This window comes from Lepidothrix coronata, unplaced genomic scaffold (assembly GCF_001604755.1).
Source record: "Lepidothrix coronata isolate B3197 unplaced genomic scaffold, Lepidothrix_coronata-1.0 Scaffold44, whole genome shotgun sequence".
NCBI classification, from domain to species: domain Eukaryota; kingdom Metazoa; phylum Chordata; class Aves; order Passeriformes; family Pipridae; genus Lepidothrix; species Lepidothrix coronata.
The window spans coordinates 743,806-768,775 of NW_016690224.1; the positions used below are offsets into that span (position 1 = coordinate 743,806).

Below are 24,970 nucleotides of genomic sequence, written 5' to 3' on the forward strand. Positions count from 1 at the left end.
CATATAGTGGGGATAGTTTAATAGTAAAAGTTTGATATCTTCTAAAAGGCCATGAGAAATGTCATCTACTGCACGGAGATTATTTTTGTTAAGGGATCAGTCAGCAGTTGGCAGCCACAAGGGTTATGTTTCCATCACCTGAGAGGAGTGGTATGGGGAAAAACTTGTGTTTCCCTCACTGAGCAGGTTTTGGACAGGGACAACTTGAAGGTTTTTCTGGCTGGATATTGCTCTAGGCTTCGTCTTAGAAAAAGGAAGATTTTTAATGTGTTAATTAATATGTTACATTCCTCAGCTGATGTGCCTGATTGTCTCCCCTCTGACTGCACTTAGTTAAATGTGAGTACAGCAAGAGAGGGAAAATCTAAGCAGGAAATAAAGCAGTGAAAAATTCAAAATGCCTCCAGAGAGAAGAGAAATGTTACCAAAGGGGAACTGTTTCTTGCTGGCCTCACCCTTACTTTTAGGAAGAACTTCTCTACTCAGCTGCTGGAAATAGGCTCCTCGGAGTGAAGTGTCTCCTGTGGTGTAACTGGAGTTTAATGCATCCACAGAGCTTTGCTGGGAAGGACTTGTTAGGCTTGTGTTGTAATGCTCAGAAAATGAGGAGCCTGCTAAGCTCATTAGGGTGCCAGTCATCGTTTGTGGTCACTGCTGTGACAGTCTGGCCACAGCCAGAGAGGGTTTGTGTCACCTGAGCCCCTCGTTCCCTAAACAAAGGTTTTGTGCCTTTCTCACTCTATGGCTGCGTCCCAGAGACCTGGAGTACCTCCACCACCTCCTCTGGGGGCCTCATCCAAAGTGGGTAAATGTTTTTTGTCACTCAAGATCACGTGGACTGCCTGAACCGGCTTCTCTGCAGTGGTTTTTCTGGGAATTTCAGAAACACAGCAGATGTCCCATTGTCCTCTCTGGGATGATGGCAGTGCCTGTCTCCAGAACAGAAAGCCACAGGTTTTCTTATTTGAAACCATACTGTGTAGCCACCATGACTGCAGTCAGGATGATAACAAGGTCCTACAGACCTTGTTAACAGTATGTTCCCTCTTTCAAGCTTCCTTATTTCTTTTCAAATAGCAGGTACTGGGCTACAAAAGAGCTGCTGGAAGGAGAGTAGTGCTGAATCTGTGTGACCTCCCAGGCCAGCAGTGGAGGGCTCAGGAAATCTCACCAAAAGTGCTCAGGAAAGGTTCACATAAAAATCAGGATTTTAACTCTTTCCCCTTGCTTGTTGCACACTTTTTGGAGAGTAAAGCTGTACTTGTTTGGAAAGGGCTCTTTTGGGATTCCTCCATCAGCTGTGGGCTTCTGGGTTTTCTTGCAGGTGCCAAAACCACTTGGGTCTCTTTGCTTCCCAGCCACGTGGAGAGATCAGGACTGCACCTGAGGAATTCAGGGCAAGAGTGGCTCAGGCTCTTGGAGAGGGGAAGGAGAAGCCAGGCTCATCATTTGGGATGCCTCTGGAGAAGGGAGGCGGGTGACTGAACTGCTGCCGTGGGATATACTAATGGCACCTGGATCTGAGGGCGGATGGCAGTGAGCAGGAGAGTGTTACAGGATGATACTGATGAATGATCTGACAAAACCTCTTTTTTTTTTTTACCTGTTGTCCTTCAAGTCCTCGATTCCTTCATTTCTGCCCTCTCTTTTGAGAAGACTCAGCGTTGCACAGGTTGTGTAGTGGACATCCAGATCTTGCAGATGAAACCACTGTTGATACTAACACTGAAATGCAGAGAGCACTGAACAGGGCACTGAAAATGCTGCCCTAACTGTGATAGCCACGTGATTTCAGATACTCAAGGGTGCAGTAATACTATGTAAAAGGGGAAGAGTGTCAAACTGGTCTACTTCTGCTGATTAGAACTTGTTTAAATACAGTATATGTACAACCTATTCTTCAACAGGCTGCTATCAGCTGGGAAGCTAGACTGTTTTCCAAGCTTATCTGCTTTCTTATCATCTTCTTGGTAGCAAGATCTGAATTCATGGCTCCATTTGACCTAAGGTTTAAGTATGAGGGTGAGGTCAGGGGGATGGCATCTGAGCTCCTGCCTGGTACTGAACTGTGAGGTATCTGTGTACTCTGCACATGCAGTTATTGCAGGGTTTTGTTTTTTTTACTTATAGGTGGACTCTGATCTAATGTTGCCAGTTCCCTTTATCTTTGATTGCAAAGTACCTTCTGCTCTTTAGAAATGTGGGTGCATTTCTGCGCACCAGCGTCGGGAGCGAGACAGAGCATCACAGAATCATTTGGGAAATGAGTTCTCTGTATACAGGGTGATTTCTCATAACTTGTCTGCTTTTCTTTGCATCTTTAGTGAAGGAGATGCTGCCTGAAGCTCTTCATCTTTTGTGTGTGGACAGACCTTAAAATAAAATCTATGGATAATAGCTGAGGTGGCAGAAAATGACAGGGAAGCCCATTGCATGCTTACCACTGCCTTTCTGTTTTCCAGAGAGACTGTTCAGTTCCTCTGTTGGATTTGGCTGGTTTGTTCCCAGGACTCTGTATCACTGAACCTGGTGTCTGAGAAGGGCTTTACCTGAGTAAAGCCAGTCTGGCTGTATGAAAGTCTTTGGGAGAAGCAGAGAACATTCCCTGACTAATTTATCTGTAGGGGGTATTTTCTTGCCACTCTACCATCCTTTTATGCATGACTTAGCTTCCCAGCCAACTGAAGCCTTTGAAGTTAGATTGCAAATAGCTCTTCAGCTGTCCCTTCTAAAATAGGGACACTAGAACAACCATCGCTGTGGAAAGAGCCTTCCTTGTTACATGGCTCCCCAATGTTAACACCCCCCTCTTTTCCTCCTTCCTTTTCCCTAACTCCTCCCCCCCCCCATAAAAAAAGCTTTTTTTTCCCCCTTAATAAGATCTACTTAAGACTTGAGGGAAAAGGCTATGGTTCCATGAGATGGTAAATCCAATTTTAGGGTGTTTCATATGTGATGAAAAACACAGTGGCCACATGACGCAGCCCCTGAATTGGCACACATTCGCCCTGCCAGTTCGGATTTGTTCACATAATGCAGGAGGGGCGACTGTCCAGCCTCACATCGGGGCACACACGGGCTGCCCAGGCATCCCTGAGCTTGGGCTGGGGGCCGCTGACTCCCCACTCGTACTCTCACTGTATTTTGTGGTCTGCCCAGTTGTATCTTCACATTGGTCTTGTCTCAGATCTGAGCAGTCCGGGGGTCTGGAAGTTTCCATTTGAGTGTGGACCCAAATGTGTTGTGTTGGTCTGTCCATGCAGACACCAGAGAGCGTCTCTTGTGCATGGGAAGCCCAGGGGCAACGTCTGGCTTCTCCAAATATCCCTTCTTTGGTGACCTTGCCCACAGGAACAGTGTAACCACGTCATATGCCCTGAAGTTTGCAGTTCAGAGCTTCCTTCCCCTTTCCTGAATTAAGCCATCCCTTTTGTGGAAGGCAGTGCACTTGCTAACAAACAGGGCAATCCCCTCCGTGAGTTATTGCCCTCTTTGCCAGTTCATCTCTTCAGGCTTTCTGCTGAGGCAGATCTGGCAGTTGTTCTCCCGCTGGCTTAGTTCCTGGCTCAGAGGATTGCTGTCCTAGGAATTCATGTTGAAAACTGAACTATGGTGCTGTCTTGCCAAGAGAGTGGATTTTTGAAAGTACTGAGTGGTGGTTGGGTCTTCTCACACATGAGTCTTCTGATCACATTTCTCAAGTGGTTTTGTTTCTGGATCAGTGAAGATCTGGTTATCTCAGACCACACTGCATGGGCTTCCCATCCATGTCCTCTCTGCTTCACCTGGAGTTGTCTGTCCTTCCCTGGATTGTTTGCTAAGTGAGAGAAGTTCTTAGCCTCATAGAAATGCCTAGAGGCTGCCTAAGTGGGTGTTTCTTACTCCAGAATCCATTTCAACTTCTGGAAGGAAGAATCCAAGAATCATTTCCTACAACTGGAGCTTCTCTGTACAGTCAAGTGAAAACAGCCTGAACCCCTCCTATTCAATCGTTGCATTAATTTGCTCCTGTTTTTCACGTTTTGTTGGTGTGGGTCATTTCATGCCCTGGGTCACGTCAGGGACCTTAGATCAGAAATACTGATTTAAGCTACTGCCCCATTCCTTTCCTTGGAGACATTAATGTTATTGCACTGTCCTGTGAGGAGACAGAGGATAATCCCCTCTGGAGTCTGAAACAGGTCCTTGAAATGTCAAGACCCATCTCAGCTGCTCAATGCACGTGAAGGTCTGCAGGAAGCTGGAGGTGTGGATTTACCTGAGTGTGGGATGCTGTGTTAGGCACTCCTGCCCATCCTGCAGGACTCATTTTAGCTCATTTTGTCATCTTAATTCACTAGATTTTCTGATGATGGCATGGACTGTTGGGCAGCCTTCCAGCTCTCCTGCTGTCCTTAAAACACAAGTCAATTTACTTCTGTTCCTGGTGTCAGGAAGTACTGGAAGTGAGTGAGGAGACCTTTTCTCTTTGTAAGTATTAGCCCCACGTGCTTCCCCCTCTCAAGAGCCCTTCCTGCTGTATGCTGAAAGCCCAGTTGAGCTCCTTCCTTGCATCCTTCCAAATCCCAACTTGTGGCATCTCTCCACATGCAGGATGGTCTAATTAGGGACCAGCACCCGAGGCAGCACATTGTGAGACACAAACACAGAATCTTGGTGGCATTTCCTGACTCCTGCCCCTCTCTTCTGGGACTGACAGAGACTTGTGGGGGATTCTGCCGCTGTCCTGTGGTTTGAGGTATTGACTCAAGAGTTCCCTCTTGGCATTAGAAGGAAAAGTAAGTGGCGTAAGTTGGGCTGGTGTTTACAGTGCTGTTTGTTTACAATGAGCACTTGGGTATTATTGTCACTCGTTTTACTCGTTGGGCAGCCCTGTAGGTGTGGGGAGGATTGTCTGTGCCACAGAAGTGCTGCAAGTAAATACCAGACCAAAACACAACCTGAGCCAAGACTGTGTGTGTGTGTCAGGTGGGACATTGTCATGGTAGGGAGCTCGAATTCTTTTTTTCAAGTAGAGAGAGGTTCTTTTGCAATTGGTAATAGAGACCAAAACACCCAAGTAATATCCTGTGAGAAATCCCTGCTCCATTGCAGCCTTTGTGGTGCCCCTTTTTGTGGGACACAGTGTTGAGTCCATTGCTCTGATCTGTGTGTTTGCAGCCCTTGCCTGTGAGTTAATTTACAAAGCACTGTATAAATATGTGACTATATAAAAACCTTGCAGTCTTCTGTTCTGCAGACAGAAATACATGTTGCTGGAGATATTTATAATCACTGATTTGTAATATGTAAATTTTTCCATTTGCCTTTTACTGAGCTGGGCATTTTATTATAGTGCAAACACATCTGAGAGCTGTCTTGTCCCAATTAAAAGCTGCTGTGGTTGCCATTGAGGGCTCTGACAGCAGCAGGAGTATGGGAGCTCTCTCAGCTGCCCAGAGGAGGTGGAAAGACCTGACTAACCAAGAGGGAGGAGGCAGTGACCCAACTCCAGCGTCAGTCCAGGCTGTGGTGGTGGTGGGCTGGCCAACACAAGCCCCCATGGGTGCTGGTGACAGCACAGTCACCTGAGCAGGTTTGGAGCTCACCCAGGACCATGCAGGCAGCAGATTGCTCTGTGTTTTTGTTGCTGCTGTAGCTGAACTGCTGGCAAACCACCTCGAGTGGCTCTGCCCTCCTGTCCTCCACCTCTGCAACCCCAGCAAAGCACCGCCCTTGCGTTGTCCCTTCAGAGGCAGAGCTGTAATTATGGTTGGCAAATTAAAATCACTCGTGCCCATTGTAAACGCGGTGCTGAGGGTGCCTCGGTCCCGCCTGGCACCGCGAGGTGTGAGCGCTCAGCAGGTCTCTCTGCCGTGTCATCCTGCCCAGTGCTGCTCTCCCAGCAAGCCAGGAGGGCAGCTTGGAGCCACAGCTCCTCTTCACGTGCTTTGCCAAGAACACATGGAGCCTGCAAGCTAAAAGCAGATTAAAAATGAACAAAGCAACACCCTCTGAAGCCCTCGCTGGGCTTGTAGATTGTGGGCAGCAAGAGGTATTTGCTCTGTTACCAGAGTGAATGGTGAGATTCTTTGGGCCAATCTTGAATGAGCTTGTCATTTTTTGAAGGAGTTTTTAATTGAAATTGTGTCTTTGAGGAAGAGTTGGGGGTGGCTGGTTGATGTCCTCAGGCTTCCTTTTTGTTCTGGTTGGTGACATAAGAAATGGCAGGTTTGAAATGCCTCGTTCTCTGTAAGGAGTCCGGGAAGGGAGAGCTGTGTGTTACTGGGCTACTTTCACCTGGAAATCAAGGCAGTAGTGCCATTTCCCTTGTCAAATGCAGAGCACAGGCCATGAGGAGCTTGCTGTGAGCCCAGTGTGGGGAGACTGCTGGATCTGGGGAATAGGAATTTGGAGGGACTTGGAGTCTGTTCTTGACTCCGTTAGTGACTTGGTGTATGACCCTCTTTGGTCAGTTGTTTTCTCTGGAGGCTTTTTTTTCCTTGCTTTTTTTGTAAAAATATACAGTTAGACTTGATCACTTGTAAATTGTTTCAACCCTTAGATGAACTCAATCCAAAACCAAGTGATGAGTGTTTAACCAGGTTATGAAAACTTTTTGTCCAAGAGTCACTTTTGATTTTAGTTCTGGCTTTATTGAAAAACATTAAAGCTAATGCCCTTGTATTGTACTGAATGCCATTGATCCTGCATTTCATTATTTTGGTGCACCACAGCTCAGCCAGGCAGTGTCAGAGTAGTTGCTACCCTACCTCAAATATAAGTAACTTGGTACCCAGCAGAATTTTTAAGCGAAATTGGCTGTAAGCTGATGGTATTCAAAACGTGTTCTGAAATTCTGGGTAAATTCTCTATCAGATGGTCTTTTAAAAGGAAATGGAAGCATGTGAAGTTCCTCTGCCTGTAGGAAAGGTACTGAACAGTGTGCACAGTGAAGGTACACATGCAAATGTTAGGATGTAGTTTCTTCTTTCTGCAGGTGTGAACATTTGCTTGCAAAATGGGTGTTGCTCTGAGGTGAGATCAATACCCTGCATGCAGTGGCTCTACCCTGTCACTGTGCAGGCTGATCCAGGAGTGGCATCCCAGGATGTTCCCTCATTTAATTCAAGAGGCTCTGCACACTGTGCTGGTGTTAAAGGTGGCAATTAGCATTTTGGGTGAACAGTGAATGAGGCCATTTATAACCAGTTACGCTGACATGAATCTCTCCCAACAAATTTGCATCATTAAAACACCTTTGGAAAAATGTGTCATGCGTATAATTAAATACCTGTTTTGCTAACTCTTAATTTAATTAAGGCAAAGCAAAGATGGCAGCACAAATTAATTTAGCTGGAAATGGCTTTTCTCTCAGTGGACTGAAGGAGGTTTTCTGGTGGCATTGTACCAGATGACCTCAGAAACAAGCGGGTGAACTGCAGGACTGACTGACACAGATTTTTTGACAGTGATGGCCATGACATCCTCATGGCACTACATGTGTCATCTATCAGCTCACTTTTTTCTGCTTGTGAGAGCAAATAGGGAGGCCAGCTAGAAGGGGTTTCTTTGAGAGGAAAGCATAGCTACTTTTGAGCTACTGAATACCCTGAGAGGTATTCAGTCATAACCGTAGTAAATCCAGGTTCAGACAGGTGAATGAAAAGAAATTCATAGAACAGAAGATATTTCTATGTCTCCCCTTGGTTTTCTGTCTCTACCTTGATCTCTTTCACTTGGTGCCTACATTTTCCCCCCTCAGATATGACTTTCCTGTAACCACTCATCCTCTTTAAATATTCATTTATCTTAACTTTCTTTAAAGCCTTCCTTGTAGATGATCTTCTTTTGGTTTGACCTCTTTCCTAACCTTGTGATTCTTCCCCCCACCCTCCTGTGCCTTTTCTGATCTTTTTCTCCCTGTCACTTAATCTCTTTCCCTCTCCCTTTCCATCTTGCTTGGGATAAAACTGGAGCACAGACTGTGTGAACTGTGCAAGTGCAGGTGAGTTGTCAGCCCAGCCCTGTAGGAAGCAGGGAATCTGGTGTTGCTTCCTGCACACCCATCTGAGCACCAGAAGAATTTAAAAAAAGCTTTTAAATTTTCCAAACGTGCTGGTTTTTGCTTTAGCAGTTCTCATTTCAGCTTAAGTAAAAATAAATGCCTGTATGAATGAAGGAAGTTCTGTGCCCTACAGCATGGAATCCTGCTAGTCCTGCCACCTCTCTGCAGTTTCAGGATTGACTTTTTCTGTGTGGTATTTCCTTCAAGAGGGAAAACCAACCTCGTTTATCAGGCAGGATTCATTGGTACTGAGAGTGGGTAAAGGCTGGTGTGGCTGGGAGTGGACTCTGGGTGAGCACGAGGGGTCTCCTGTGGTAGGACTGGCTGAGATGGGCTTGGGGCTGGTGGTGCTCTAGGAAGGGATGATGTGTTGTTTTGGACAGGTCCTTTGGGTCTGGTACTGTGTACTCACCAGAGACCAGTCCTGAGCTGTGACTCACTCTGGTGTTGGGTGGCTCTGGGAGGATGCAGGGTCCTACACGAGGGACTGGGGAGAATTTGTGGCCTGGCACTACCTGGTGCTCCCCTGAGGCTTCATGAGGTGACTTTTCTCCATACCCCATCAGATGAGATGAATGTGAATTTGAAGCTGATTTGGTCTGTCTTTGGTAGCCTGAACACTCCTGGCTTTCTGTTCAACGCTGACCTTTAGCATCATCCAGCTTTTGCAGCTGGAGCCAGTGCTTTTAACAGGGCCTTTTGTGTTCACTTACTGAAAAACGGGGTCTGTTTCACAGGAAACTTGTTTACACCTGCCACAGTCATCTTTGCTCTTCCTTTGCTCCTTTCACTGGAGCTGCAGCAGTTGAAACTGCAGAATGTCCTTTCATTCCCTGGCATTCTCGGCGTGGGACGTGACTGCAATAGAGCAGCTGGGGCTCGGATGCAGGGTGTGACACCCACTGGGGAGTGTTAGCCAGATGTGGACACCTCGAGGGAATGATACAATTGGGCTTTGGAAAGACTGAAGTGCAATGGATTATTATTTCTACTTCATTTTTCAGCTGTTCATTTCAGGGTTTTCAAAACAGCCCTTGGAGTCCTCCCTGCACGTAAAGATGAACAGAAGTGACTCTGTGACTACTGGAGAGTCCCCTCTCTGCCACCATTAGCAGGGGGTCGACAGCACTTGCTCGGGGCTTGCCAGGTGAATGAGTGTCCTTGCTGGGCATTTTCAGACCACTAAAACTGCAAGAGGCTTTTTGGGGATGCCCCACACATTCCGTGAGGCTCCGGGTGCTGCTGCAGCGGAATGCGGGGAAGGCAGGCGAGGGGAGGTGCCAGGACGGAGGATTTGCACAGCTGCTGCTGCGAGCGCCGTGCTCAGCCTGCTCTCTGGTGGTAGCTGCTGTAGCAGAGATGACCTTTGATAAAACATGAAGTGTTTGGTGTGATTTGGATAGTTGTGGTTGCTCAGCTTCACCCAGTGGCAGTTCATAGCAGAGTCAACTCAGCTGTTCTTGCTTTTGTTCCCGTACCCCAGTGCAAGATTCACAGGTTAAAAATCAAATCACAGCTGCTTCAGGGAGAGAACTGCCAACAAAGCCTGACAGACTTCAAGAAGCATTTGGACAACGCTCTCAGGCCTGTGCTGTGTGACCCTTGGGGTGTCCTGTGCAGGGCTCAGAATTGGACTCGATGGTCCTTGTGGGTCCTCTTCCAGCTCAACATATTCCATGATTCTGTAAAGGCTTCTTCCCCAGCAGCTCTCCCCAGAACTTCCAGGTTCTCCAGTGTCTGACACTGCTCTTTCCTTTCAGAGTGGGGTGACTGGTGGGAGAGCAGACAGAAAAGGTACCTGCTGGCACAAAACATGGAGAAAATAATAAATATTTCTGGGATCTACAGTCAAATTTGGCTGAAAGCAGCCATCAGGTTCCAAAACTCTTGCCAGGATTGTGACAGAGAGAGGCACTAGCAGACCACTTGATGGTGTTCTTTTCCTGGCTTGGCTGGGCTGGAGCCTGCAGCTCCCAGAGCAAGCAGGAGGGCTCTGGTGACATGAAGATGGTCTTTACTGAGATCAGCAATGTGAGAAATATTTTTGGAGAAGGTTACTGGGACCCTGTCCTGTCTGCTGTCATCACTCTAGTGAGAGATCAGCCCCATTCCTGTTTCCTAGATAAACTGTCAGTGTGTGGATATGTCTTCCAGCAGTGTTGGGTTGCTGTATTTCTTATTGGGGTTTGTTTTAACAGTACCTGAGGGATGTGACAGTTATGCATGTGGATTCTTGGTGCTGGAGACACCTTGAGGACTGAAGTGCCTGTAGGACACAGTGTGCAGGTGTGACCATGTGCTGTTGGGTTCCTGAGGCTTTTCTGTTTTACAAGACCTAGTCAGGCAGCTTTGAGACTTCAGAGCAAGCAGGAACCCTCTATTTCAGTCCAGTTTTCATCCATTTGGCAAAGGAGGTGGGACATAGTTTTAGCATTTTCTATACCTCTGTATTTCTTATGGCTAGGAAAGTAATCCTTTTGCCCCAAAACATGACATATTCTATGTCTTTGAATCCCAGCATTTATCACTTTGATGTTTAAAAGCAATTTAACAAGATTTGTGGCTCTTTTTTTCCCACCTGAGTTGCTGTGGTCTAGTCGAGACAACTTTTAGTAGCAGCAGCCATGTGGAAGTGTTGTCTTCCCTCAATTAGAGGTTAAGAGTTGGCAGCAAATGAGCCATGGATTATAATTAAAAAACAGGATAATTCTTTGTGCATGGAGAGACTAAGGAATAAAAACTCACGGTGTAATGTACCTGTCAGTATTAGATGCAAATGAGAGAGAATGTGTCTTGCAGTGAAAGACATTTGAATTGTGTGTATTTTGCTGAGCATGGGAGCAATTCCTCCTGTTCCATAGAAACTGAGGGTTTTGTTCAGTTTGTACTGATGCTCTTTTAGAAGGCTTTTACCTCACTGATTCCTGAGGTCTGACATGGAAGAGAAAAGCTTCAATAGGCACCAGCTGCTCGGGGGCCTGTCTTTTCAGAGCATCACTGGCTCGCTTTCCCCTATTCCCAATTAAACTGTGTGTTAAACTTAGCTTTTGTTTGAAGCATTCCCGCCCTGTGGTGTTGAACGTAAAAGGAATGTGCTGGTCACCTTTACTCTCTCTTTTGTCACAGGGTCAGCATTCCTCAGGGGAGGACATGGAGATCTCCGACGACGAGACCAACCCAGCGCCCATCACCAGCGCGGAATGTGCCAAAACCATTGTGGTGAACTCCTCCGTCAGCAACACGGCCGTGATGGCCCCGTCGATCCCCCCTCTGCCACCACCGGGATTCCCTCCTCTTCCTCCTCCGCCTCCTCCCCACCCCGCCGTCACCGTCCCCCCGCCACCGCTCCCGGCCCCTCCCGGGGTCCCCCCGCCGCACATCTTGCCTCCGCTCCCTCCCTTCCATCCCGGCATGTTCCCTGTCATGCAGGTGGATATGATAAGTGTCTTGGGCAACCAGTGGGGTGGCATGCCCATGTCCTTCCAGATGCAAACTCAGATGCTGAGCCGCATGATGCAGGCACAGAACACGTACCAGTATCCCCCTTTCATGACGGGCCGGATGCAGTTCGTGAACCTCCCTCCCTACCGCCCTTTCTCCATGGGAGCTGCTCTTGGCCGTGGGCAGCAGTGGCCCCCACTGCCCAAGTTTGACCCCTCGGTTCCACCACCGGGGTATGAGCCGAAGAAGGAAGATCCCCACAAAGCCACTGTGGATGGAGTCCTCCTGGTCATAGTGAAGGAACTAAAGGCTATCATGAAAAGGGACCTGAACCGCAAGATGGTTGAAGTGGTGGCGTTTCGGGCATTTGATGACTGGTGGGACAAGAAGGAACGTCTGGCAAAGGTAGGCTTTCACGTGCTCTCTGCTGGATCCTAAACTGTTCTTAGTGCTTGTGGCCAGGGCATGCATCAGCAGGGGTCTGGAACTGACTTTAAAAGAACCCACAACCCTAAATTGTTATGGTAACTAAAACGGAAGAGAAAAAGTAAAGCCACGGAGTAGCTTTGCTGTGAGGAACCCCACTGCTGGAGGCTGCTGAAATTAAATGGGAGACACACGTGTCCCTGTCCCTCACCTGGCTCCATGCACGCCCGTGGGGCTGGTCTGCATGCTGGGGTAGGCAGCAGCACCAGACTCAGCCTGCAGGTATCTGGAAGGTGCTCAGTCACTACAGGCACCTGCCTGGGGACAGCTTAGCACCTGGATATTGAACCTGGCTTATTTCCATGGTGTCACTCTGTATATGCAGGTATTTTATGCTGCTTTGCCATCAGAACCAAGTTTAGCTCCTAAAAACTAAAGGAGGAGTGTTTGAAAGCACCAAGTCGCTGTTTTGTGTTCCCCACTTCGTGTGATGAGGTCTGTGGGTATTTCCAGTTCTCCCACCTCCTCAGTGCATGTTCACAGCAGCAATTAACTCAAAATCTGAGCGTTGGCCAAATACGTGAGGAGTTCCAGGGATTAGTTAAGAAAACAGCTTTGCATGAATCATCTGATCCTTTCTCACCCAATTTGAAGTGTACCTCAGCCAGGAAACAGCTCTGTGATCTAATGTGTGGTGAATTTGTCACTACCAAAAAAAAAAGTAACACTGCAGAAAGGTTCATGCAAGCCTCAAAATCACCGTTACAGTGAATTATTGAAAAAGTAACAACAACCCAAGCCACAGCCTGCAGATAGATCTTGTCTCAGATGTCAGTTTTCAGAGCAGTATCTTCCCCACCTGCTTTTGTAAACCAGTTGCATGTTAACTCTGGTGCCTGGGAGAGCTGCTTGGCTTTCTGGAAGGTTGGTAATGCTGTTGCTTTAACAGCTGTTTTATGACAGTGTAATTTGCTCTGGCTCAGAGCTGGCTGGTGTGACATGCAGCAAGAAACACCATCACTCTTCTGACTAATGCTCAGAGCTTTTCCCCCTGCCAGCGAGCGTGTGCTGACAGTTTTGGAGGAGGCCCCCGAGTTTCCAGGGCGATGAAGGAAACAGATCCAGTACATAGTTGCAAAAGCAACAACTGAAATACTCAAGAAATTGTTTTAAACGAGACATCTGCACTGAAGAAGTAGAAGCAAGTCAAGGCAGATCTTCAGGCTCTTTTACACCTCAAGCTATGGCTGGATTTGGCATGTTCTTCCCTCACCTGGAATTTGTAACCCACTTTCGGAAGGGAAGCTGGCTGTACCACAACAACTCACCACAGTCCTTGCCACAGGTTATGTTGGATGTGAGCAGTGTAATTGAAAATAGGAAACTGCTGCATGGAAAACCACGTGTGCTTTCTGTCCAGCAACAGAGATGCCAGAACCATTTCTGCCCCAGGGCGCTGCCTGGAAAGGCTTCTGCCAGGCCACATGTTACTGTTGTGTGGAGAAAAACCTCACAGGTTTCAGAGCCTCCTTTTTCTAGGACTGGGCACCCCTGGCATTGGAGTGAGACAGGATTCCTTCTCAGCCATAAGAAAATTAAATACAATTGTTCAGCTTAAACTGTCCCTCTCTACTGTGTATGTGTGAGGATGAGCCAGCTGGGCTCCTTGGTGGCAGCTGGAGGTCAGGTCTCCACGTGCTTTGCCATCACACTGATTTTGGCTGTTATATTCTATCAAAGGAGTCAATTCAGGCAGCTGATTGACTGCCAGGAGGTATTGTGCCATAGGTAAAAGGTGGGAAGGCCCAAGAATAAAGCTGGTGTCCCGTGTCAGACAGAATGGAAAATGTACAGGGAGCAGGCTGTGAAGGAGCTAGGGAAGGCAGCACATTCCATGGGCCTTGTCTACCTAAGATAGGGGAAAGCTTTTCCCTGTTCCCAAATCTAGTGATGGGTTTGGGTTTGAAAGCCTGAGTAAAATGCATTAAGCAGAGTTCCAGGAATACCCAGTCATCCCTGGCCACCGAGTGCTGCCGCTTGGATTCTCTGCTCGGTATTCCCATTAGTCTTATCCCTTATTAGCAGGAGAGCTGAGCTTAGGCTGCCTCCTCGGTGATTACAGCCCACTCCAGCACACGAGCTCTGTTAGTGTGTAAGAAAAAACAGCTTGTTAGATGGTGTTGTGCCACGGGCTGATGCAAATGAGTGTTACCTCCAGTGCCCTTCACTCAGGAAGAGGTGGCAGAGCGTGATGTGCCACCACATGTAATGCTCTCCTAGCTCGGCCACCTCTCCACAGCTGCAGGGGTCTGAATTCCTGCTCTTCCTTCACACCTTAGCTCTGATGAAATGGGATTTGTTGAGGCTGTATGTCCAGTGACCAAATTTTGTGTTTCACCTGAATATTTTGATTTTCCTGTTCCCAGCACTGGAGCCTTCTGACAGGTTTTGTGGGCTTGGGCTGTGGTTGCTAAGGAAACACAGGGATGTGTGTGATTTTTGACGCACTATATTTTGCCTTACACTCAAAAGAAGGAGGGTCTTCCCCACTGGAAGGTCTGGAGTTGCTTTCAGCTATGTGGGTTATCGAAGGAGGTAGATAACACACTGGCTGACTTGCCTAAAGAACACTCAAGTTACTTGTAAGAGGTGTGTGTGCAGCTCTGTTTGCTTTCAAGTATGTGGGGCCATGTGGGGCATCTTCAGATGCCCTCAAAGAAACGGATGCCTGGGCAGGGCAGTGATATTTCCCAAACTTTGACTGTTGAAATGGCTCCCAGGATTTGTGTCCTTCCCAGGAAGCTTCTCCTCTCAAGCGTGCTTTCTCTGTTGCAGGCGTCTCTCACTCCAGTGAAGTCTGGAGGAGAAGTGGAGGAAAAACCAAAGCCGAAGGATCGAATCGCATCCTGTCTTTTGGAGAACTGGAACAAAGGAGAAGGCCTGGGATACGAGGCAATCGGCCTGGGCATTGGGCTACGAGGGGCCATCCGGCTGCCATCCTTCAAGGTGAAAACAGAAAACTGGCATCCTTATGCTGACATTCCCCAGAGGAGCCTTAGGAGGACAGGCCTGGCTGGGTTTGTGCCCCACAGCCCTCAGGCTGTTCACTCTGCTCTATGTTCACTCACGGGGTTGCTTCTGACATCACTGTTACCCCCAGTACCAGAGCAAGGACCCTCTGTCCCAGCCTTACTTTTCATCTTCCACCTGTGTGAATTGTCTGTAGAGGGTTTCCCTGCCCTGCAAGAGAAATGGGACATTTGCCTGTGTTTAGGGCACAGCATTTCAGCATGGTTGTAAAAATACACTTATGCTTGTAGTGCTTTACACAGTTACTGTTTTGTTTGGAATGTGTGGCAGTTTGGCAGCTGAGTCTCACCTGAAGCTGGTCAAACTCTGTCTCCTGTGAGTTTGCAGACTGAGACTCACCAGCATAGAGTCACCTATTTTAAAGAGCATTTGTGTAAAAATTCAAAGTATCTTAAAAAAAAAGTGTGGGGTGGGAGAGGGTAGAGGGCTTCCCTGAAATTAGGATTTTGAATGCACAGAAGGTGCTAGTAAAGATTTGGAATGAGAAATTCTGCAGTCTTTATTTAGCATAAAACTTGCTTTGAGGTACTTTAAGATGCCTTAGGCTTAGGCTCTCTTTCTGTTCTGCTACATCTCAGACACATGGATTTGTCAAGGGTTTTCTCTGTCATCCTCAAAGTACCTGGTGATGACATGCCCCATGCTGGTACCCAGAGTGTTTTGATGCAAATTGAAGGGGTAGAATTTCATTCACAGTGAAATTCTGTTTGCAAGCAAATAAAGGGATCAAGAGCTGGGAAGTGGCCCTTGGTTTCTGAGCGTAAGTGACCGTGGCAAAGCAAAGAAGTGGTAATTTGCTTAAGAAGTTGATTTCTGCTGTTTCTAAACTTTCAGAAATGCTAATTGTGTCCTTTGTTCAGGTGAAAAGAAAGGAGCCACCTGAAGCTGCCTCAGCAGGAGATCAGAAGAGAATCCGGCCTTCCACTTCTGTCGATGATGAAGATGAAGGTTTGCAAAGCACATTTGTGTGAAACACAAGAGCAGATGCAAACCACACACAAGCTGAATCCCTTTAAACTTCACAGCAGTGTCCTTGCTTACAGTTAAACACAGAATCAGGGATCTGAGCCAAGCCCTGCTCCTCACAAAGCTCTGAGAGCTGGGAGATGGCTCCTCTGGGTTCAGTTACCTTAAATTCACTGGCGGGAAATTTAAGACCCACGTTTTAAGAATAACTTGTTATCTATTTTATCTCTGCTGGGCCCCAGCAGAGGGAGCTCAGGTGGGTTCATGGACTGCTTGGGGCATGTAACAGTTTTCTCTGCATTTGATTTTAAAAGAAAACAAAGTTTTTTGCCAGAAAAATCTATTTGAAAATATCTTAACACTATTTCCTACAACCAGGGAAGAGTAGAGAGAAGATAAAACTTTGAATACCCTTTGTTTTGCATAAAAGCATGGATTCAAGTTAAAATTGATTCAGACTAACAACTGGTTTTGAAGCCAGAGTATAGAGGGAGGGTTTTGTAAAACACTTAAAAAGGCATTAAATTCAGGTTACCTATCCTGACCTCAGTTGTGCCATGTCTCCTGGCTGTTCTGCCTGGAGAGTGTCAGCTTTGCCCACCCACATTTTGCCATCAGCACTCTGCACCCCTGCACTGTGACATTAACAAGTCCCTGTAAGCCTGAGGACTGTCACTTCCATCTTCCCAGAGAAAAAATTTTTGTGTAGTTAACTCTTTCCCTCCCTTGCGAGGTATTTGATGGCAGTTTCCATCCTGTTTTTGCTCCTCAGAGTCAGAGAGGGACAGGGATGCTTCCGATACCACATCTGACCTGTCAAAGAAGGATGGAGAAGCAGTGGGGCTGAGGCGGCGACCAGCAAGGCCGTTGGAGCTCGACAGTGAGGGAGAAGAAGGAGATGAGACATCAGGGAAGGAGGAAGAGTCCTCCTCGGAGAAGGAAGAGGAGCAGGAAGAAGAGGGAGGCTTGGTGAAAGCAGCACCTGGCAAGGTGTGTTGGTTTGTGACTGCACTTTCCATGCTGTCTGTCATTAAAAGGGGGCCTGATAATGCCAGATGCCAAAGTTCCCCATCTCTGGGAGATGAGTGCTGCTGTTGGGGTCTGTCCTCAGAGAGCCTCTGTAAAGGTCATTCCCTCTTCAGGTTCTCTGATCAGCCTCCTTGGGAGCCACTGGTGGCTACTACAGTGACAGTCAGGTCACAGGGTCAGGCACTGTTCATTTTTGGCAATGCTTTCTTGCAAAGGAGGAAGAGGAGGAGGATGAGGATGAAGATGATGAGGATGAAGATGACGATGACGAGGATGAAGATGAGGAGGAGGAGACGGGCATAGACACAAGTGACAAGGAGGAGGAGCAGGACTCCGAGGAGGGTAAGCAGTTCCAGTGGAAGCAGCAGGGTCAGCTGGAATCTCCCTTCTGCACTTGTGAGCTGATTCTGTTACTTGTGCACCTTCTGTCACTGACAGCAGTTTTATACAAGATGTAACAGGTATTTTTAATTGTTACCTGCAAGACTTCACGATCCCTCAGTCTGTGGGTCCTTTTGCAGTAGCTCTCCAGCCCCTGAGTGATCTCAGCCCAGCCTGGCAGGAGGGCAGAGTCAGCTGAGTGTGTGCTCGTGTTATGAAACAGAGTGGCTGGGAGGAGAAGGGACCGGATTTCAAACAGGGGGAATTTGGCCACTAATAACTTTCTGTCCTACCAATCAGTTCCTGCTCTGGAAGGTGGTAGTTTCTACTTTTTAAATCTGTTTGTAAAGGCAGCAGAAAATCTCAGTAGAAGGTACAATCCCCATGAGCAAGGTGCCAGGCAGCACTGCTCATGGAACTGCCTGCTGTATGGTCATTGCTGTAAGCATCCAAAGGCAGGATTTATAAATCTCTGCAAAAATAAATAAATTGAGAGGCCACTCCTTCAAACCCACACGCTGCTGTTGTTGCTGTTTCCACGCCCTTACAGTGTGGAAGGGATATTTGCCCCTGATTTAGGCCAGAAAGCGGAACTAATGGTAATTTGTTCTTGTAGATGTAGCAAGTCCCTCATCTTCCAAGGCTGAAGTTGAATCATCCGATGAAAGTGAGGACTCCTCTGAATTTGAGTCAAGTTCAGACTCAGAAGATGATGAGGAGGATGATGATGATGATGAAGATGAGGAGGAGGAAGAGGAGGAAGAAGTGGCTGAAGATCAAGACAGAGAAGCCATGGTTGCTGAGACAGAGCATGAACCTGCCGGTCATGAGATTCCTGACGACGAGAGGGAGACTATTTTGGAGCTGTATCCTGTGGATGACTACATGGATGCAACGGGCTTGGGACTCGCCGAGCCAGCTTTGGCAGTGAAAGATGAAGGCCATGAAGAAATCAAAGCAGGGGAAAGTGAATGTGGCCAAATCACAGGGGCATCTCTTGCTGCTGAAACTCTGAAACACTTGGTTATGGAAAGAGACCAGGAGACAAAACTTGCTCTCTCTCCCATCTGTAGGCCAGGTATGCCTTTCCATGTGCCCTGGCACAGTTTACCACATGTCCAAGTACATTTTTTCACAGTATCCAATATGCATGGGTTTGTATTTCCTATGTTCTCTTCCTTCCTCTTGGCTCTAGGCTGGGATTATCTGTTCAGGGAAAAAGGTCTGTGCTGAACTTTCCTTCCTAGTAAGGAGCTTTACACAAGCCATCTGCTACTAAAAATACTGTGGTTACTGTATCCAGAATCTTATCCTGAGCCAGTTTAGTGTCCTACAGGAACCGAACAGTTGTCATCGTCCAAGGGTGACGGATCGGGTGGTGGCTGAAGCTCAAGATAGAAAAGCCATGGCTGCTAAAACAGAACAGGAGTCCGTGCTTACTGTGTCACTACTGGCTTTTTTTTTGGTTTAGTAGCAAAGCAGTTTGTGACTGGGAAGCTATATGGGTCTGGTTTTGCACTAACCCTTTCTAGAACAGGTCAGTGTGTAGAAAGGACACAAATTTGGGAACACCTGCACTTGGGCACCTTCACATGTGGAATGAGCTTTCCCGGTAAGCTGTGGGAACAAGCTCAAACTGCCACATTCTTCTTGAGCAGCCCAGACCCTTCTGAGAAGGGCTCAGACTCTTCTCCAGCCACTCTCTGGTTCGTTCAGCACAAATGAGGAATTCTTCCCTTCCAGTTCTCCAGGCATTTTCACCTCCTTTTGCTCTCCCACTTGAAAATGTTATTTTGAGCTGCCTAACAAGATTTCACCGTTGATTCCTTTTGGACCTGGCCCTAAGTGAGTAAATAAACTCCAGACAAATGAGGCTGCTGCAGGGAGAGCAGCATATAAATTGCCTCATTGATACCATCTGAGTGTCTCCTCATTCATTACAAGGGCTTCCCGTTTCCTTCGTGTGTTGTTCAAGAGTGTTCTGCTCCTCCCTTCACCACTCCCTCCTTGGAGAGCTGAGGGTGCTCCTTGGCCTTGCAATGAGTTTACCTTCCCACATCAGACAAGCTGATAGCTCGAGGCTCCAGGAGCTCTCTTCCAAAGTCCTCGCCCCACAATCCGCTGAATCTTTTTATGTCTGTACAAAAGGTTGTCAGGGATTTTGAAAGCAGAAAACCTTCGTTCTGGTCTGTGTTGTAGCTAATCCTCAAATTAATAGTGTGGGTTTTTTATGGTCCATTAGGAATGCCTGTGGTAGTGTCTAATTACTCCGCACTCCGTGCCTCCAAAATGTAAAGCATTGGCGTTTTTAAGCCTCCCAGTGGAATTGAGCTGTTCTCTAACCGTGGCATCTTAAACATGCCTTTACTGGCAAGTGAAGGCAAAGCTCTTGATTTTCCTCTCTTTCCCCCTTTCAGAGGAAGAATCTGAACCCACTTCCATGCTGGAGCCAGAGGTCCAGGAAGGTCCAAAGCCTGAATCTCAAGATGAGGAGGCGACGTTCTGTATTTCCACTCCAGTGGGAGTCTTCGGAGAACCTCTGCCCAACAAAAGCAGCTTCTTTGGCAAATCTGACGACAGCAGCTCAGAAGCTCGTGCTAAACCAAAGCTGCCCTCGGCAGCGGAGGAGGACGAGCGGCTGCCCCGCACGCCGGGACGGGAGGTGATGATCCACTCGGAGACTGACACTCTTTTGCTTCCAGCCCACAAGGTGCCATCCTCCATGCTTCCCTTGCCATCGACTCCCGGTAAGGAGGAATCTTTAGTCCCTCCAGAAAAATTCCCTGAACAAATAATGGTGACCAAAACGTCTGTGGAAGAGGAGATTCCGAGGACTCCTGGGCGGGACATTTTGGCCAAGTCTTCACACCCTCTTGCAAAGTCGCAGAGCACGGACACTGTTCCAGCCACGCCAGGAAGTGATGCTCCCCTTACAGGAAGCAGCTTGACCCTCAGTTCCCCTCAAGTCCCAGGGAGCCCCTTTTCCTACCCATCCCAATCTCCTGGCATTAACAGTGGCATTCCTCGGACTCCTGGGAGAGATTTCAATTTCACGCCCACTTTCCCAGAGGCTGGTGCTACCATTCCTTGCCTTCTGTCTGGCAAGAAACAGTCAGAGGATGAGCTGGATGAGAAACCCTTTAAAGAGCCTCTTGGTGCTTCCCTTACGATCAGCATGAACAGTGTTCCTTCTCCTATCCCCTTCGCCAGCCCCCCCCAAGCAGATTTCCACATGGACATGGGTTTGCCACCTGATGAGCCAATACCTGTAGCAGCCCTGCCATGCATGCATGGAGATGGAAGAATGCCCATTGAGGAATGCAAGGCAGAAGTAAAATCTGGTTTGCTCTCACCAGAAGTACCCCCTGGGGCTTCTATTCTTCCTCCCCCACCACCACCTTCTGTTCTTCCCAAAAGGAGGCCGGGTCGGCCAAGACGGTCACCACCCTCTGTCCTCTCCTTGGATGTGTACTCAGGCAAACCCATAGAACCTCCTCCCGTGCCAGTGGCCTTGGTGGAAGGTCCTGTGGGCAAAGAGCTCTTGAGTGGACATCCTGATGCTTACTATGGACTGAAAGACCCTGAAGCCGTCACCCTGGACTTCAGGAATGACGGTTTCCATGAGAAAATAGCAGCTGAGACAGTTGCGGAGAAACTGCCATTTAAGGAACTGGAGAACCAGTGGAATGAAGACTTCAAGGAAGAAGAAGCTAAACCTAAAAGACAGTGGCGAAGGCAGAAGAAAACATCTGAGGACCTCCCGGTGATCCCTTCCCCAGAGTATTCCCCACCCCGGCCTCAGTTCAGGCCGCGCTCCGAGTTTGAGGAGATGACCATTTTGTATGACATTTGGAACGGGGGCATAGACGAGGAAGATATCAAATTCATGTGTATCACATATGACCGCCTGTTGCAGCAGGACAATGGCATGGACTGGCTCAATGACACCCTGTGGGTATTCCATCCTTATATCCTTTCTCAGCGTTACACAGCACGTGTGAGATGCACGAGATGGTCACTGGGTAGGACTTCAGGTGCAAAGGACTAATTTTGTTGGTGGGAGAAGCAGTTGCTTACGAGAATAGCAGAGGGGATTTGGGGCTGGTTATTCTGCGAAGCTGCAATACAAAAATACTGCAGAAGTGGCTGTTCCTGCTGCATGTTCAGACTGGGACTACAGGGACCGTCTGTAGGCACCTCTGCTGGGGAGGTTTCCTTCCTAGTTGGAGAAGCTTCTGTCTGCACGTAGCCAGACTTTTTTTCCAGCTTGGCTGTGGAATTTCTGGTCTGTACATACAGAGCTTTCACTTGGGGCTAAAACTTGTTGTAAAAATAATCTCCACCATCTGTGCCCACAATGCTGAGTTAAGAGTGGTTCTAGCGGCTTTTTAACTTGCATTGGGTTTGAAATACTGATAAAATCACTGATTTCTAAGTGGCTCATTAGGGTCAGACACGTGTCCAGGACGGATGGGGAATGTGCTGCTGGTGCTGCGGTGAGGAGCACATGTTGCACCAGCTGGTGCTGGTGGGGAAGGTCTGGCCCCATCCCCTCCCTCCCTGTCCCTGGTCTGGCAATCAGGGGCTTTGAACCTTCAGGAGCGTTTTTGGGACACACAGGCTGTGTCAGAACAAGACTCTCTGTGTGTGTGCAGCCACCAGGAGTGATCTCCAGAGCAGAACCTAAAAGGCTGTCCTAAAAACCTCAGAACTCTCCAGCACTGTTTTTAGGAAGGATTTATGTGTTGAAGAAGACAAACACACCACCCTGTGTGTTGCTAGAGATTGTGTGGAGTTCAAATTTCTTGTCCCTTGCTCCCTGCAAGACAGGAAAGCAAAACCAAAAAAGCCCAAACTGCTTAAAATAGTCAGTGATAACTAACAAAACCCACAGTGAAAATACTTTAAATCTGTTTCCCTGTTGATGAAGATTATTGTAACAGCAAAATCATAGTCACTTTTTGAACCTTTTAAAAATCACCTGCAGCCAGTTACTGGTTCATCCTGTGCCACATTCTGTGATGGGTGTGAAAGTTCCTGCAGGTTCACCTGCTTTGCAGCAAACTCACACTCAGCACTCTGGTTTTGAGGCCATCGCCTCTTGCTTTTTATGGTCCCTCTGCTTCAATTTCTGCTGTTAAGGATATGTTTTTGGGTTAATCTCAATCATCATAGGCTTTATGGCTATGTTTTTGGGGTGAGCTGGAAGTAGTTTTGCTCCATAGTCCTTCCAGAAGCCAAAGCCCTGAAGGCGCCTTCAAACCTGAAGGTTTGAAATGTGTGCCGAGGGTTTTCCCCTTCCCATCAGGGTCTGAAGGGGCTGATTTACCGAGATCTCTCCAAGCCCTTTGGGGTGAGGAGCATCTCTTGCCCCTCTGTGCCACTCCTGGCCCTGCTCAGAGGGGAATGTCGCTGCTGTGAGGTCCATGTGGTGTCCTCAGAGCTTGGGGTGGCTGCAGGGAGTTCCTGGAGGTAGAACAGAAGCGAGTCACTCAAACCAGAGCAAATGGTACATCCAGCTGCTGCCTGGGTACGTGGTGGGTGCTGTGGGGAAATCCTTTCTTAAACAGGTTTCTCTTGACAGCTTAACCTTTAAAAGTTAAATTTTTCACTGTTTCTTTGCTTTAGTTTCCCAAGGCATGTGACTAAGAAGGAAAGGTGGTGCTTGGTTTTCCTGTGGGCATGTGGGCTCTGGTGATGCTTTTTTTTTATTTTTCAGTAGTATTGTTATTTTTTGCAACCCCCCCCAAACCCTTCCTAATTGTCCAAGCTCCCAGCGTTAGCTCCATGTAACTGTGGCAAGTTTAGTCTGGTGTCCACCTCTGGCTGTGTTCCTCCTTAACTTCTTCCCACCTACTAGCTTTTCTACCCCCAAGAAAAAGAAGCGGGACGATGGGATGCGGGAGCACGTGACGGGCTGTGCACGAAGTGAAGGCTATTACAAAATTGATAAGAAGGACAAACTTAAATACCTCAACAATAGCCGAGCTTTTGCAGAGGAGCCTCCAGCTGACACACAGGTGAGGAATCCTCTGCTCCGTGCCAGGTGTGAATGGGATTTGGTTTTATCAAGTGGGTGCTTCCTGCCTTTTGGCAAGGAGGGAGGGGAAGCTGTTGCTACGCCTGTGTCAAGCTGATCACCCAGGAGCTGCATGGGAGGTGTTAGTGTTTGATGTCACATGTTCTGTGGTGATGTGTTGTAGCACAAGGCGTTGCTGACAGGGAGCCTGCAGGGTGTTGGGTCAGCTTTGATCACCCATTTGTCCTCTCAGGGTATGAGCATCCCTGCCCAACCTCATGCTTCCACCCGGGCTGGTTCCGAGAGGCGATCAGAGCAACGCAGGCTCCTCTCCTCCTTCACTGGTAGCTGTGACAGTGACCTGCTCAAGTTCAACCAGCTCAAGGTAGGTCACCCCAGGCTGCAGATTTTGGACCCAGGGGTTTCCCTTCTTGTGCTGTGGCTAATTCAGGGTTGGGGTTTTGGGGTGTTTTCTTCATGCAGTTCCGGAAGAAAAAACTAAAATTCTGTAAGAGCCACATTCACGACTGGGGCCTTTTTGCTATGGAGCCCATTGCAGCTGATGAGATGGTGATCGAATACGTGGGTCAGAACATCAGGCAGGTAAGCTGGACTGTGGGTGAAATGTGAGCAAAAACCAGCCCTGGAAGAAGTGTATTCCAGTGGGGGTTGGAGTTCTGCTGTAAGGTGTCAGCTCCGTGGGCTGCACAGAGGTTGACGTATGGTTTGGAGATACAAGGGTGGGACTTTAAACAACCCATAAAAACTAAGCAGTCAGGAGAATCCTTCTTAAGAAGCCCACCCTGAGCTGTGTTTTGAGTTAGGCCTGTGTTCTCTTGGGGTGACTGTGATCACGTTAAATGCCTGTTGCCTGGCACAAGCACAGCTCAGGTTGTGCAGGTCGCCGCTCACAGGGCACTTGTGCGGCGTGTCCTGACCCTGCCCGTGGGGTTTCCTGCAGGTCATTGCTGACATGCGTGAGAAGCGCTACGAGGACGAGGGCATTGGCAGCAGTTACATGTTCAGGGTCGATCACGACACCATCATCGACGCCACGAAATGCGGGAACTTCGCCCGGTTCATCAATCACAGCTGCAACGTGAGTGTCGCGTTCCTGCGTGGGGCTGTGCGCCGGCACACTGAGAAACCCGGGCAGTCCTTGGGCTGTTCAGAAGTGGCAGGGGGTCACAGGGTTATGATTAAACGTTAATGAGCTGCAGCAGGTCAGAGCAGGGTCTAAAGAAGTGTAAAGAGATTGGAGAGACCTGAGGAATGACACACGTGGAGGCAGAGCACTGAGAGTCCTCCTGTCCCTGCTGGACACTGAGGAAGCATCTCTAACAAATATTTCCTTAAAACATACCAAGTTTTAGCACTGTTATTCTGTGGGAACAGTCTCCTTATAGTGTCCACTTGGGAAAAGTATTCCCTGCCTTGGCAGGCAGAGAATCTGCTTTCCCCTCTGCTTCGTGCTGCAGTCTGCCCTCAGACTTGGCTGCCTGGCCAAATTATTAAGCACAGAGCTGCTCTTAACCTGTGACAAATTTGGTGGAGCATCATCCAGGCTCCTT

At 48.1% G+C, this 24,970-nt stretch overlaps 1 protein-coding gene across 1 annotated transcript in view; it reads left to right on the forward strand.

The window, feature by feature from the left end:
- The window catches only part of SETD1B (SET domain containing 1B), a 51,463-nt gene that overhangs the window by 21,365 nt on the left and 5,128 nt on the right, over positions 1–24,970 (forward strand). Inside the window, exons 7-17 of the mRNA XM_017813933.1 lie at positions 11,174–11,893; positions 14,750–14,920; positions 15,865–15,952; positions 16,743–16,960; positions 17,215–17,341; positions 17,997–18,458; positions 19,798–21,348; positions 23,234–23,400; positions 23,653–23,784; positions 23,883–24,002; positions 24,361–24,498. Coding sequence (XP_017669422.1) covers positions 11,174–11,893; positions 14,750–14,920; positions 15,865–15,952; positions 16,743–16,960; positions 17,215–17,341; positions 17,997–18,458; positions 19,798–21,348; positions 23,234–23,400; positions 23,653–23,784; positions 23,883–24,002; positions 24,361–24,498 — 3,894 coding nt within the window. The remainder of the gene's footprint in view (positions 1–11,173; positions 11,894–14,749; positions 14,921–15,864; positions 15,953–16,742; positions 16,961–17,214; positions 17,342–17,996; positions 18,459–19,797; positions 21,349–23,233; positions 23,401–23,652; positions 23,785–23,882; positions 24,003–24,360; positions 24,499–24,970) is intronic.